Source organism: Epithele typhae, assembly GCF_022376455.1.
Source record: "Epithele typhae strain CBS 203.58 chromosome Unknown BXZ73scaffold_8, whole genome shotgun sequence".
Lineage (NCBI taxonomy): Eukaryota > Fungi > Basidiomycota > Agaricomycetes > Polyporales > Epitheliaceae > Epithele > Epithele typhae.
The window spans coordinates 595,090-608,676 of record NW_025954199.1 but is presented as its reverse complement, the minus strand read 5'-3'; the positions used below and the strand labels follow the sequence as shown (position 1 = coordinate 608,676).

The following is a 13,587-nucleotide window of genomic DNA, read 5'->3' as shown; positions in this document are numbered from 1 at the left end:
TTATAACAGTGCATTACTCAAAGACTATTGAAAGCGGCGGCCATACTAACACAACACAGGGAACATAAAAACAGTTACATGGCATATTACAATCACGTCTTGGATCCGTCCAGTTCTAGCGAATACCTTAGTACATGTCTTCATCCTCATCCTCTTCGCCCAGCCACATCTCGGAGTCCGTGTTCTCAAACTCCTCGTCCTCGTCCTCACGCACCAGCTTCCAAGCGGCCCAGACGCCGAACTCGCCATCATGCTCGACGCGCCACCGCTCCGGACGGTCGAACATGTCAGATACGATCCAGTCCATGTACTCCTCTCCCGTGACATCGTCCGGATGCAGTTGAATGTTCCAGCCGAGGTAGACCGAGTTGCCTCCTTCAATGTATGCGAGCAAGCCTGCGTCGTGGTCGTACGACATCTGGAAGATCTCAATCATCTGCATCGTCGCCCCTCGTCGCAACATCGCGATTTCCTCAGCGTCGTCGTCCAAGAACGGGAATGTTGCAGGAGTGACGGGTACCGTTGGCGGCGCCCAACGAGGGCTCACGTACTGTCCGTTGTAATGTTCTTCGTCGGTGTCGGTGCCGTACGCTGACCAGTTGTCGTACGCGTCCTCCTCCTCGCCGTCCTCCTCGTCTTCTTCGTCTTCGTCCTCGTCGTCCTCGTCGGTACTCCAGTGGTCTTCAAGGTCGTGAGGTTCACGGAAGATGCCTGCCCAGGGGTTTTCGTCATCGGGAGGAGGCGACCGGCGCGTCGTACCAATCGGAGCCTTCCATTTGTCCAGCGCAGAGGCGAGAGATTTGACTAGATATAAGGGCACTGGCTTGCTACGCACAACAGTACGGCAACAAGGACACGTCTTCTTCCGGTAGAGAAGGGCGTGAGGGTAGGCCTCGTCGAGCATCTCGTCGTCGCCAGGGGGTGCGGATTTGAACCATTCCAACAGACATCCCATGCATAGAATGTGCCCGCAAGGTGAAAGTCTAGAGAACTGGTATCAGCCCGGGGAAGACTTGAGCAAGCACTGAGGGAAGTCTCACGCGTGCGGCTTGAGAAGAAGCTCCATACATATTTGGCAAGTCAGGTTGGATTCAATCGCAGCGACAAGCTGAAATTTACGTCATGAGACGAGGCGTGTACGATGATGGAAAGCACCTACGTCATCCGACCGCTTTGACTGTGTCTTGAGCTTTTCGTACTCTGCGTGCTGCGTGCGATGGGACTAGAAGACGCGGGTCAGGACACAGGTGCAAAGACATACTGCGATCGGCTCACGTCTGTGATCCCCTTCAACTCCGTCTTCAGGTCCTCGATGGTCTATGCAACGACGTCGGTAAGAGTCTGAGCATCGCCCGAAGAAGCGGACGACGAACCTTGTGATGGGCCTTCATTGACTTCTTGTTCACCGCAGCTTGCTGTAACATGACACTGAGATTCTGAACGCACCTTCAACGCGCCACACTCACCTTTCGCAAGGACTCTAGCTCTTGCTTCATTCTTACATATTCCGCTTGAGCCAAAGGAGCAGCGTGCGCGGGTTCTGCATCATCCTCGGACGGTTCGGGGGTCGCCGTTTTCCTCGACAGTCTATGTGCGTCCCGGGAGCGCGACCGCTGCTCCTTGCGCTTCTGCTTCGAGCTCTGCACGGTCGCCGGACGGTTCTGCTCCGAGAGGATATTGGTCACGATGTGGACATCGTCATCCTCGTCCACCCGCATCGTCCCTGGGCGCGACCTGGGCTTCGACTTGATCCTCCCTCGGTCCTGCTGGGGATCCTCGTACACAACGATGCGCGTCGTCGCCATGTTCACAGGGTTGCTGGACGAGGAGCCCGTACCGTTGCCCATGAGACCCGATGTCCGCTTCTTCCTGCGCGCGAGCGCGTCGGTGGGGGAATGCATCTCCTCGCCCGCCCGCGCGTCTGGGGAACGAGACTTGCGGCGTCGTGGAGGGGCTCCTCCGAGCTGGGAATTCTGGTTGTGTACTCTGTTCTCGCGCTGACGGATGGGGCCGGTTGAACGGCGGCTGGCAGCATTGTTGCTTTGAGTTCCGGCTGGTGGCATGTTGATTATACGTGCCTGTGTCGCGACATTACATAGGATCTGAGACACGTCGAGGCGATCGAAGCAACTTACTGTGAGATCTAAAAGTCTAATGGGCGGGGGGAGTGTTCGAGCGGCGTGGGGAGGCTCGTAGTACTAGGCGAGGGCAAGAAGACCAACGGGGAAGACAAGGGCGTTGGCTGGCCACAACGTGTAAGGCAGTGGCTTCTATGAACTGCTTACCTAACGTTAGGCGTTCGTCGAGGATTCGAGTCAACACACAGGAGCCCGGCCCGCTTCCCGGCCCGTCTCCATCGTTCCCGGCCATTATGCACTTTGAATCACCTGTGACTCGAACTCTCAGACTGTGTACATTTATCACTGCTTCGTCGCCATCATCCTCCAGAGGACACTCTTCAAGACTGTTCTCGCTTGAGGTATAAATAGGTACAAGAACGCAAGGCGTTTCTCCCGCACCAACCCCATGGATGCAGTGGCCGCAGAGGAACAGCAGCAACGCAAACAAGACAAAAAGGAACGCAAACAACAGCCAAGAAGGGAAGGCACGGCAGGCGGAGGAAAGGGCGGCGGGGGTTCGAAGCTCCGAGGTCTCCCAAAGGACTCGCATGAGGTCCGCATTTCCAAGACCCTGTCATGGGTCCTGCGCCATGGAGCGAAGTCAGAGAACCTGAAGATGCGCTCAGACGGGTACGCTCGAGTTGACGACCTTGTAAGTGCCTTTATGTCCCCTATATCGCGACGGCGTTCGGAGATCTGATGGTCAAGGAAATAGCTGGCTCTACCCAAGATGCACGAACTCGACCTTGCATCCTTGGAGCATATCGTTCAGAAGGACGCGAAGGGGAGATATAGCCTCGTTGAAGAGATCGACCCTCTGTCGGGGCAGTCAACACGGTGGATACGTGCAAACCAAGGACATTCCATAGCGGTAAGCCAGGCTTGGACGCATTCGTGGGGAGATGCTGACTTGTGTGAAAGGCCGTCGTCATTGATTTGGAGCCCATCCCATCTCATGCGTCGATTCCAACAGGAGTCGCTGTGCACGGTACCTCCAAACGTGCTTGGGAGTTCATTAGTACGTAAAAAGTAGTAGATCTCGGGGTACTCCTCTCATCGTCACCGGTACGCAGAGGAACAGGGCCTGAGCAGGATGAAGCGAAATCATATCCACCTTGCACAAGGCGTTCCAGGCTCAGGCGTCATAAGCGGTATGGATACACCGCTTCTTGAACCACCCACTTACCTACTTCCTTTGGATAGGGATGCGGAATACATCGCAGATCTTCGTCTTCATCGACGTTCAGAAGGCGATCAATGCCGGCATCGCCTTCTATATCTCAGACAACGGGGTTATTTTGAGTGCAGGCGACGAGCAAGGCTTCCTCAAACCAGATTTCTTCTCTCGTGTCGAGACCGCGGACCGCAAGCCCCTGCCCGGCTGGGACGCCCCCGAAGGCGTTCCCCAAGATCCATCAAAAACAATTGAGGGCGGGTTTTCTATCACCGGCGCAAGTCCACATCATTCCGCACCAGGTCAAGACGATGATTTGAAGCCCTCAGCGACGACGCAGGGTGCGGGTGTGGAGGATGTGGCAGAGAAGCTATCGTCAATGAATGTATAAAATGCTCGTTGTTTCCATGCCATACCTCGCCAGGCTGCTCATCAACGTTTCCGTTGGCATGGTTGAAGCTTTGAAGGGCCGTGTGGCGCGGACATCACAGCTCAGTGGAGACGGCCGGGGCGAACAATGCCTCGCCGCTTCTACTTCTGCGGATAACCTCCAGTTTCCTTGGTTGGATGGGGCAATACTCAGTAGTATGACAGAAGCAATTTTCGAACATTCATCATGTAGCTCCGACACATCGATTCGATTGGGGTGCTCCAGAGCCATCCTACACATTTGAATCCCCCGCCCACCCTGGACTCTGAGGGCGATAATAACTCAAAACCCCTCGTGCTTTGTAAAGAAGTAAATGCTTTTTGGAATTCGGCGTGAAATGTTCCTTACCAGACCGCGCATACGGTGGCGAACGTGCGCTCATACCCATACCTGAGCTTGCCGTGACCGAAGATCTCATAAACTTTACTATTGATGAGTGCCGGCCGAACATCCGTCAGCGCAGCGTATGCAAGTCAATGAGGCACTTTCGAGACTACGTACGTGAAGATCGTCCGGGAGAGTCAAACGCGCGTGATGTGCGACAACGGTGACCTGGCTCGTTCTCTTAAATGCGATGTACTTGCCACCGTCGTGAGGATACCGGGTATATAAACATCTTCTACCCTTTGCGTACCCTTGAGGCAGTTGTCGCACATTCCGTCGGACATATTTCTACAGATTAAAACCCGAGAATAGGTTCATGTGTAGATGAGCGGAGAAAGGTTGATTGAGGGAGCTCGATAACGATGGTAGAGTCTTGCGAGGTCAGCGATGTTATAGTGTTGTGTCTTGGGCCGTCGGAACCAGGACTGATATACGAAAATTCCACAGTTCTGTAAAGAGTAATGGGTACGATCTGGCTACAGAGAGAGAGCATCAATGGCTACTCGCCGAAAGTGAATTGTCTAGTCGGTCCGTCTGTTCAACGAAACGCCATCCGCATACCACTCGGGGGTAGGCACAGCTTGAGGTCGAGTAGGTCCCGAGGCGTTGAGTTGCGCGATCCACTTGGTGGCGAGCCGCCCACTGCTAACCGCTATACACCATTTCTCCGCACCCCGAGGATACCGACTGGCCCGAGGACTCGAATATCTCCCTTGCGCGTACCGAGTGCAATGATCCCGGTTGTCTCCGATAGGGCGATGTGGGTGATGTCATCTGCACGGTAGATTCGAGTGCGAACAGTGAGCCGCAGTCGGAAAACGGATAATGTGGAAACACGCACCCCGCAGGTCGTACGAATTGACCTCGTACATCTCCTTCCCTTCGATCGCGCGAGGAGGCGGGCTGATCCAGCTCGAATGAGTATCATCAGGACCCAGCTCAGAGTTGATGACTGAGATGGCGGTTCCTGGTTGAATACCCTCGGGATTGGGACCGTCGGCTAGAGCCACCCCCACCACTTCTTCGTCTCCCTCCGGCACAGCGGGCGCGGCAAACCCGTACACCACTCGCCGCACTTCGCCGCGCCTGCGCTCGATCCAAACTCCACGCTGACCAGTCGGCCCCAGTGCGCACGACAACACGAAGCCTCGCGCCCCTCTAGAGAATCCGCTCCGCGGGAACTTGGTGCTTCTGTGCCTGGCGTAACTGGAGTGGCCATATTGTGCGCAGCGAGAAGGTGGACCTGGACTTCCAAAGGAGGGGAAGCCTTGTGTGTTCCTGACGGTGTTGGTATGGTAATATCAACGTGACAGTGGAACAAGCCACGCAGAACATCGTATGCGAGGAAGGAGAGAGAAGCCTGGGTTATTTCGTCTCCCCCCGTGTCTGCTGGAGAAGGTGGTTGAATGATAGGACGGGAGAATGATACGCCGCCAAAGGTCGTGTTGGGGAAGAAGTGAGTGTGGACAACGGCTGACATTTGTACGGGTAATTTGGTCTCGATTTGTTCGGAATCTGAGGCACTTTCAGAGGACACTTCCTCTTCTGGTGATGGTGGGAGTTTTGAAGTGAAGAATGAACTCTGTGCGGCAGTGTTGTTGTTGTTGTTGTTGTTGTTGTTGTTGTTGTTGTTGTTCTTCTTCTTCTTCTTCTTCTTGGTGGGTGTATTCAGAGGGGAACTCGTTCCAGAGAGAATGGTGGTGGCGACCTTCTGAGAGTCGTCGAACAAAGTGCAGACTTCAAGGGAATGCGTCTTCAGAACCAGAAAGTGCCGTTGAGTCAGAAAGACGACTCCAACGACTCCATTCCACTGCCAAGTAAACGTCAGAAGTCAGGTGGGGTAGTAAAAATTGACACGCACAAGTTCTTCCTCTTCATCTGATACCATCTGTACATTGGTCCTCTGGCGAGTTTTCCAATTAATTAGCTGGAAAGACGTGTGCAGACCCAGCAGCAACAACGACTGGCTTGGGTCGATAGCTCGGAGGGAGAATATTGGGGAGGAAAACGAAATGACGGCAATGGTGGAAAACGACACATCACTGCTTGAGGCTTGCATGGACACAAGAACCACGAGGTGGGCAACCGCACTTGCATGATGTGGCAGGACTCGTGACTAAAAACGAGTCAGAATGAAGATGTAGATACGCAACGCAAGGCTTCTCACCAAGATACCGCGACGGTGAGCACATTGTTTTCCGCGTCGAGGTGGGTGATCGCAGAGGAGAACGAACCAGGGGCCGTGACTCGTTGACTAGTGCACAGCAGAGGCTGATGGGATTCGCGGGTAATCAAGTCGAGGTCCCAAAGCTCGACAGTTTTTTCTTGATAGATGCATAACAGCCATCTGTCGAGTAGAACATCTATGGAGTATACTGTGCGTCCACCATCGTCCCCGTCGTCTGTTTGACAGGTCGGTCGGTGGCCAGGAATGATGTACTGAGAGCGAGGGAGCAACCAGAAACGATCGATGAGATGCACCAGACGAACAGCCGCTTCAATTTGGCCTGAGTCAACGTCCTCCCAGGACGAAGAATACTTCAGATGTGGCGGCAAGGGAAGTGAGCGTTCTCGTTGCCGTCGGAGGAGCTGGATCCACGTGTGACGGTCGTGGGTCAAAGATGCGAGTAACCTGCATGTCTACACATTGAGCAAAACGTCAGACAGCGAAACGCACGATACAGCGACTCATACCTGTCTGAGTATCAGGATGCGTTCTAAGTCAAGATGCTGGATGATATGTAGCATGAGCTCGTCTGGGAGTGCGAGAAAAGGAGGGACATGATTGAGCTGCGGCATGAAAGGGGCAGATTCGACTTGGATATAAACAAGGCCGTTTTCTGACGGTGAGCACAACGATCCGGAGCAGCGGAACGGAGCGACCGCGTGAATATAGCCATGGTCAAGGAGCACGGCAGGCGTCCGGCCGATGAGGACAGCGCTTATGCGGATTCGTCCACGTTTGTGACCGTGTGACAGAGCGCGAGCGTGAGTGGTGACAACCGCGGACGCGTTTGAGTGCTACCGCTTGTCGCGTTCCATTATAACAGCCGCCCTCTATCGGCAACTCCCTCTCTCCTCTCTATCTACCAGTCTTGCGGTCTTTGACTACCCCGTCTATGCTTGTTGCGGACTATGGAAGGATACCAACAACAGCTGAAGAGCCGAGGAAGCACCCTTGATACAGACGCGTCCCCAGTTACCCGTTTGTCCCAACCTTCTAACGCTCAAGCGGCTACATTCGAGGACTTTGGAAGCGCATTCACTCGACGGACGACCAGATCTCAATCACGAGCGCCATCTGCCTCCCGCACTTGTCCCACCACGTCCGATGCGCCCCCCTCGAGAACACCCATTGAACTTGACGACAGTGAGGACGAGATCGACTTCCTTTCGGGATCATCAAGGCACAATTCTGTAGATCCAGAAGAGCGCACCAAACCCTTGAAACCACGGCGTTCTGGGTCTTTCAAGGCACCGTCATTGACAAGCACCAAACAAAGCCAGGTTACCGGCCACCTAATCATAAGTCGACCAGGATCACCCGGAAGGGCGCTGCCACGACTTCTACTTCGTCACCCCTGACCACGGAGAATGCGCAAGGGCATTCTGACAAGTCTGTAGGAGCTGCTTCGTCCTCGTCTCGCCCGCAGCCGAGTAAAGCGAGCGATGTGGAGGATGGTCGGGCGAAGAAGGTCCCACTCCGTGAGCGTAGCAGGAATCGGTCCGGTACGCCCCCGCATCCAGGTCTCTTCTCTGATGTCGAGCTCGACGAACCTGTGGACACTGTCGATAAAACGCCTCGTCCATCTCGCCCAGTACCTCGCCCCGTCCGCAAAGCAGGGAAAGGCACCGTCAGCAAAGCCCAAACTGTCGCCGACATCCCGAGTCTCCGCACATCTCAGACCTCTGGTCATGCCCTCCTTCGTTCCCAGACCACCAAGACCTTCCGCTCAACCACTCCCATTTCCTTTGTCGATTCAAGCGATTCGGATGACTTGAAGCGGCTCATGCCGAAGAAGAGGCGTGCCGTGAATGGGGCGGTCGCGAAGCAAAGCGAGACGAAAGACAAGGCTATCACTAAACCCTCGACTCTCCCGGCCTGGGGCCCGTCGGATACTGACGATGAGTTGCCCGGACCTTCAAGAGGCCGCGACAAGCTTGGCAAAGGCGAAGCTCGCGCGGACCCTATAGGTGCACTTTCACCCCTCACTTCCCCATCGAGCTCGCCATGCAATATTCTCCCTGCTTCAACCACAGCCACTACCTCCAACTTCCCGCTGCTATCCCCACTCTCGTCGCCATGCACTCGTCGCCAACACACGCCAGGTCGAGCTGAAGCCACAACTTCTGAGGATGATAACGCCCAACCTACTCCTAGATACCGCCCATTCCCAATGGATGCCGAAGTTCTCCAGAGCATGGGACACAGAACCCCAAGCAAGCTTACAGCTCTCGACCTTGACAGCGAAGATGGTTCTACCCTCGCACCTCGGCGTCGCAAACGTACCACTCGAGATCTCCTGATGGAAGTGGACCCAGAGTCCGACGAAGATAGTAAGTATATGCGCTCCCTACTGCTCCCTAGGCTGACTATAGCTTCATCGTTCCGTTCAGTGTTCATCGACCCGGAGACACTGTGCCCGTGGTGCGACGAGCGATTACCCCCTGAACCAACCCCTCATCTGCGTAGGCTGATAGAGGCTGCGAAGCGGGTGTCGCGGCAAGACGAACGGGCGACAAATTCACTTGGGCTGCAGGCCCCCCTCGTGGCTTACGTGGGTGTATGCCAGCGGCACCGCTTTGAACGCGATTGGATCCCTCGTGCTCGCGAACAGAGATGGCCAACTGAAATTGACTTCGACAAGCTTGCGGGACGTGTCCAACGGCTTGAGGGTACCCTCAAGACCATCGTGGACGATGTGGATGAAGACTTTGCCCCTACTCACAAGAGATGCGCCACACGTGCGCGCAAGGAGAACGAATTCTGGCAAGAGGTCGTCCGCAATGTGCGCAAACAGGGCTCACGTCATGCAGTTGGTGTACGGGGCCAGTTTTCTTCCTTCAGTAAGACACAACCTGGATAGTGAGTTTCTCGTCAATCCCCCTCCGAAGCGTGCACCAATCATTCGTTCCAGCTACGGGGAGCTAGGATACGTGATCATCCACCAGACCCTCTGTGATCTCTTTCCGCCCTCGGACTTTCACCCGGACGCCAGTCTACCGCTCACACCCACCGACTTCATTGCACTGGTTCTGGTACCGGAAACAGCCGTTCGTCTCATCATCGACGACCTCAACCTTTCCCGACCGCAGGCCATAGCCACTTTGGAAGCGAGTGCGGAGTATGGTGTCGCCATGTTTCCCGCGGACGACACCGATGGGGACCCAAAGCACAGTGCAGAGCAGCCGCTTGGTGCGACGGAGCGGATGTTCATGGCGCGGGCGAGGGCGCGCAGGAAGGAGCTCGAGGAAGAAGAACGTCTCGAGGCAGAAGCAGACGCGCTCGCCCAGAGTCTGTCCGAAGCGGAGGTGGCGCCCCCGAAGCCGAAGCCTCGCCCGCGCGCGCGGGCCCGCTCGAGGGCGCCGGGAACGCTGACCGACGCGGAGTCGACGACGGAGCGCGCGTCGTCCCCGCCGAGCGGCTCGAAGCGCAAGGCGGCGGTGCGGCGCGGCGAGGCTGCGGGCAAGAAGACCCTTGGTCCCGGGCCCGGGAGCATCGTGATCGAGCTCAGCAGCGGTACCGACGGCTCGGAGGCGACGAGCCCAACCAAGAAGCGGAGGAAGGCTTCGGGAAGTGCGGACAAACCACATTCGGCGGCCCACGGCGCCACTGCGACGGTTCCTCCCGGGACTGCGACTTCCAACGCGGCGCCCATGACCATCACGAAGCCCAAACCCCAGCCTCGGCCTCGTCCAAGGGCCCGCGCGGGATCGGTCGCAAGTCTGCGCTCGGACGAAGACGGGCGACTGTCGGCCGGCAGCAAGCCAGCCCCTCCTCCCTCGTCATCGCCGTCGGTTCCAGGAGTGCCGGCCCTCAATGGCGATAGTGACGACGAATTTGAAGCCCTGCTAGTCAACCCTCTTGACAACACCCCACCCCCGAAGCTGAAGACCGCCGCCACCCAGCCCTCTGTGCTATCGACGTCCCATGCGGCGCCCTCTGGCTCGCAGAAGTCCTTCCTCAATAATGAGTTTGGCAAGATGGAGTCGAAAGGGTGAGTCGTGCAGACTCGTGCTCTTGAAACTTCGTTGACACAATATCAGGTCAACATCCAAGCTTGATACGATCTCTCCGTGGATGCGCAACCTTCGCGCCGCTCCCTTGGAAGAGCTCACTGATGAGGACACAGAGCTTACGCCGAAGAAACCTTGTATGGATCCCCAAACGCTCAATCGGCAGGCTTCTCGTTTTGGCACACGCAAGGACAGCAGCAAGGATTCATACGGATGGCTGTTGAGCGACGATTCGTCCGCTCCTAGCAGCCAGCATATTGATCTCGCGATGCACGACAACTGAACTATTGGAGCCTGGTTGCGTACTCTATTTCTCGTCACCCATCACCCACACTCTGAAGGAGTCACCCGCCCGTCTTACTCTAATACGCGTCCATATTTTTACAGCAGTAGCACGCTAATCACCATACGGCCTCTGTATAGTCTCTGTAGCCATATGTCCCAGCGGCTGTCCAACGCACGTAGTGATACATCATTACGAGCTACACTGTACATCACGAACGTAACGATACACTATACGATCGCCTCCCTTTGATATCAGAGCTCCTCTATTCTGCTGTCCTCGTCGTCTTCCTCTTTGCGAGACATCGCGTCCAGGTCCTCGCCGTCACGGACTGTGTCCTTGCCTTCGTCTCGCTTCAAGATATTCACGAGTCGCTCAACGTGCTCTGCCACCTGCGCGAATATTTTCCAGTCAGCGTCGTAGTCTCACACAACGCTCGCCAGTCCACTCACCCGCTCGACCTCTTCGTTTTCGTGCAAGGCACGCACGACCTCGTACACACCGTGCGAGCGCAACCATGCGCGCCCCCAGTGCGTCGTGCACAGCAAGAGCAGCGTTTCGACGTGCGTTAACCGGACCGCCGGGTCTGCTTCGCGCTTCTTGCTTGGAGGTAGGAATTGTAGCGCGTCCGGAAGCTTCTCTTGATCCTAAGGAATGGCACATGTGAGCTCCCTGAGCCGATCCTACTCTCAGAATGACCGTCGTACCTCAAGGTCAAACTCCTCTGGCCCAGCAAGGGGTAGCAACACATAGGGAATAATGTTGATCCCCGGAGCGGTTGCAGCAGAGGGAGGGATTGCGACCATCTCGGTCTCTTCCGACAACAGCGCCCGATGCGCGGACGCCTGGAACGCACAGTTCCTGGCAGGAGTCGAAGGCAACCCGTAAGCTCGGTAAGCCGATGCCCGCACCCGGATGACCTACTTGATAGCATACGCAACTCCGCCACGCCGGATCGAGTCCTTGTGCTCGGTGAACGCCAAGAGTTTCGACAGCGGGTACTCGACCCCCGCGCTTGCGTCCTCGCCGAACGGATCGGACGATCGCGGCGTCAAGAAGAACGTCCGTCCCGTCGTCGCCTGCGCGGCGGGGTCGCGGTCAGAGTCCAGGTCAGAAAGCGGCGCAATCGCAATCGGCGCACCGCGCTGAGGTTCGCGAACACGCTCGCGAGGAAGTGCATCTCGCCCTTGAATGGCCGCTGCTCGCGATCCGTGTCCGAGGACACGAGCGCGGCTTTGACGAAGATGTCGACGAGGAGCGGGAGCGCGAGGACCTCCTTGGGCTCCCCGGCAGGGTACGGTACGGGCGCGCCACAGGTGCCCGAGCGGGAGTCGACGGGGAAAACGCCCAGGGGAGACTTGGGGTCAGGGAGAATGGGGATGGTGAGGTTGAGGAGCACGGAGCACGCGCTGGCGGAGGCGGTGAGGTTTGAGAGCAGCATCGACGCGAGGTCCGCGAGAACGGCTTGGTAGTTCTGGTACAGGAGTCAGGCCAGCTGTGTATTTCTGAAAAAGGGTACGTACGATAATATATGATACAACAAACTTCATGAACTGCACCTCTGACAGACTTCCCACGAGCAGGGAGTTGTCTGTCAAATTTACGAGGGCTCTGAACGCATCGTGCGCCGTCGCCTGCGATGATTCAGCGTGGATTGAGAGCTGGCAATCACAAAGCGCACCAGCTGGTCTCTACACAGTATCTTTATATCCCTGATGAGATCGTTCTCCTGTTTTTTCTTCAGGCCTCCTCCAGAAAGCCCGGCGTAGAAGAGGTCTCGATGAGGAGATCCTTTGGGCGTCTGAGGGAGCAAGTGCGATAGCGCGATCTGGCGCACTTGCGGGTTCTTGTCCCTCAGAAACTGCACAAGCTATGCCGCTGAATCAGTCTCTGAGTTTCATTCACACCCATTTCCCATTTTTGTTTACCTCCTGAAGGCTGGCCGCGTCGGACATGCTTGAGAAGATGAAGATGAGCGAGATTCCCACGGACCGAAGCCTCCTTGCCTTGCACCGGATTACGTCAGCGCCGCGTCGCCGCCACCGCGCCGCTGCCAGCCAGGTTCATTCAACCGCGACCGTCGAACACACCCGTCCCTCCCGCCTGGCCCCACGTGCCACCATGGCGCTCTACAACACCGCCCGCTTCGTGCACGGCCTACTTAAGGCCAACCGCGCCGCGCCGCCGTCGTTCACCGTACGGCTCTACCGTGAGCACTGGATATTGAACAACGGCTCCAAGTTCCTCTACAATAGCCAGACCGCGGTGGGTATTTCGATTTTCCAGTCGCGCCACCCATTCTGAACACACGTTTTTGTACAGTCTCTGCTGGACGACATCCGTGCACAGCATATACCCGTCGACTTCCTCGAGCTGTTCGACTCCGCGAACCTCCCCTTTTACGAGGGTGCGTGCGTCTCTTGTTGTGGAGTGGCGTCATGCTGAACAGTGTGCTAGGATGTCTCATTGTCGAAATTCTCGACTATCGGCCGGCGAAAAGTACCGAGCCTGAACTGGAGCAGCCCGAGCGAAGCCGGGTGGTCCTAGCGCCCAACGACGAGTCTCGCTGGGCTGATATCTGTCTTCTCAGTCAGAAGACTGTCACGCCATGGACGGATAACAACGCTCTGGAAGTAGAAGCGCGGCTGCTTGTGAGTGGCATTGACGCCGTTCAGGCGACCTACGCGTCTCGCCAATACTGAGCACTTGACCCCTTGCGACGCAGCTGGCCACCGTTCCCCCTTTATGTTTGGAGCCGGACCCGCATCTGGCTCGGATAGTGAACCTGACGCAGCGGGTGTCGACTCCACCCGCACCCATGTCTCTGAAGCGCAAAGCCTCCGCTGTCGATCAGGAAGCCGATGAGATCGAGAAGACACGTCGTCTGAAGCTGATGCAGTTTATGAGTCCCCAGCGCAACATCCAACCGGGGTGAGCTAAAGGTTTCCGGGATCCTGGT

General features: G+C 56.5%; 6 protein-coding genes across 6 annotated transcripts; 3 read left to right on the top strand and 3 right to left on the bottom strand.

Annotated features, from left to right (window-relative positions):
* Window positions 1-127: 127 nt before the first annotated feature.
* Window positions 128-2,063, bottom strand: BXZ73DRAFT_42555 (uncharacterized protein; the record flags this gene model as incomplete). Its single annotated transcript, XM_048018978.1, has 6 exons — window positions 128-983; window positions 1,041-1,108; window positions 1,160-1,222; window positions 1,276-1,317; window positions 1,374-1,415; window positions 1,467-2,063. The coding sequence occupies 6 exons, from the start codon at window positions 2,061-2,063 to the stop codon at window positions 128-130; spliced, it is 1,668 nt and encodes a 555-aa protein (XP_047880745.1).
* A 463-nt stretch (window positions 2,064-2,526) lies between these two features.
* On the top strand, window positions 2,527-3,685 carry BXZ73DRAFT_42361 (KptA family-domain-containing protein; the record flags this gene model as incomplete). Its single annotated transcript, XM_048018942.1, has 5 exons — window positions 2,527-2,772; window positions 2,836-2,991; window positions 3,042-3,138; window positions 3,194-3,271; window positions 3,324-3,685. 5 exons carry the CDS (start codon window positions 2,527-2,529, stop codon window positions 3,683-3,685), a joined length of 939 nt encoding a protein of 312 aa, XP_047880744.1.
* A 1,075-nt stretch (window positions 3,686-4,760) lies between these two features.
* On the bottom strand, window positions 4,761-6,205 carry BXZ73DRAFT_88596 (uncharacterized protein; the record flags this gene model as incomplete). Its single annotated transcript, XM_048025015.1, has 6 exons — window positions 4,761-4,882; window positions 4,950-5,289; window positions 5,316-5,606; window positions 5,817-5,918; window positions 5,970-6,075; window positions 6,180-6,205. The coding sequence occupies 6 exons, from the start codon at window positions 6,203-6,205 to the stop codon at window positions 4,761-4,763; spliced, it is 987 nt and encodes a 328-aa protein (XP_047880743.1).
* A 2,300-nt stretch (window positions 6,206-8,505) lies between these two features.
* On the top strand, window positions 8,506-9,604 carry BXZ73DRAFT_16642 (RTC4-like domain-containing protein; the record flags this gene model as incomplete). The annotated part of the gene is made up of 3 exons (XM_048017535.1): window positions 8,506-8,665; window positions 8,708-9,194; window positions 9,247-9,604. Coding segments are annotated over 3 exons (1,005 nt in total), but the record flags the coding sequence as incomplete, so codon positions are not given.
* A 1,278-nt stretch (window positions 9,605-10,882) lies between these two features.
* Window positions 10,883-12,583, bottom strand: BXZ73DRAFT_88577 (DUF383-domain-containing protein; the record flags this gene model as incomplete). Its single annotated transcript, XM_048025005.1, has 8 exons — window positions 10,883-11,020; window positions 11,081-11,275; window positions 11,336-11,489; window positions 11,553-11,707; window positions 11,770-12,102; window positions 12,152-12,262; window positions 12,310-12,498; window positions 12,557-12,583. 8 exons carry the CDS (start codon window positions 12,581-12,583, stop codon window positions 10,883-10,885), a joined length of 1,302 nt encoding a protein of 433 aa, XP_047880741.1.
* A 166-nt stretch (window positions 12,584-12,749) lies between these two features.
* BXZ73DRAFT_88576 (Spt20 family-domain-containing protein) lies at window positions 12,750-13,563 on the top strand (the record flags this gene model as incomplete). Its single annotated transcript, XM_048025004.1, has 4 exons — window positions 12,750-12,893; window positions 12,951-13,035; window positions 13,086-13,279; window positions 13,354-13,563. The coding sequence occupies 4 exons, from the start codon at window positions 12,750-12,752 to the stop codon at window positions 13,561-13,563; spliced, it is 633 nt and encodes a 210-aa protein (XP_047880740.1).
* Window positions 13,564-13,587: the final 24 nt, after the last annotated feature.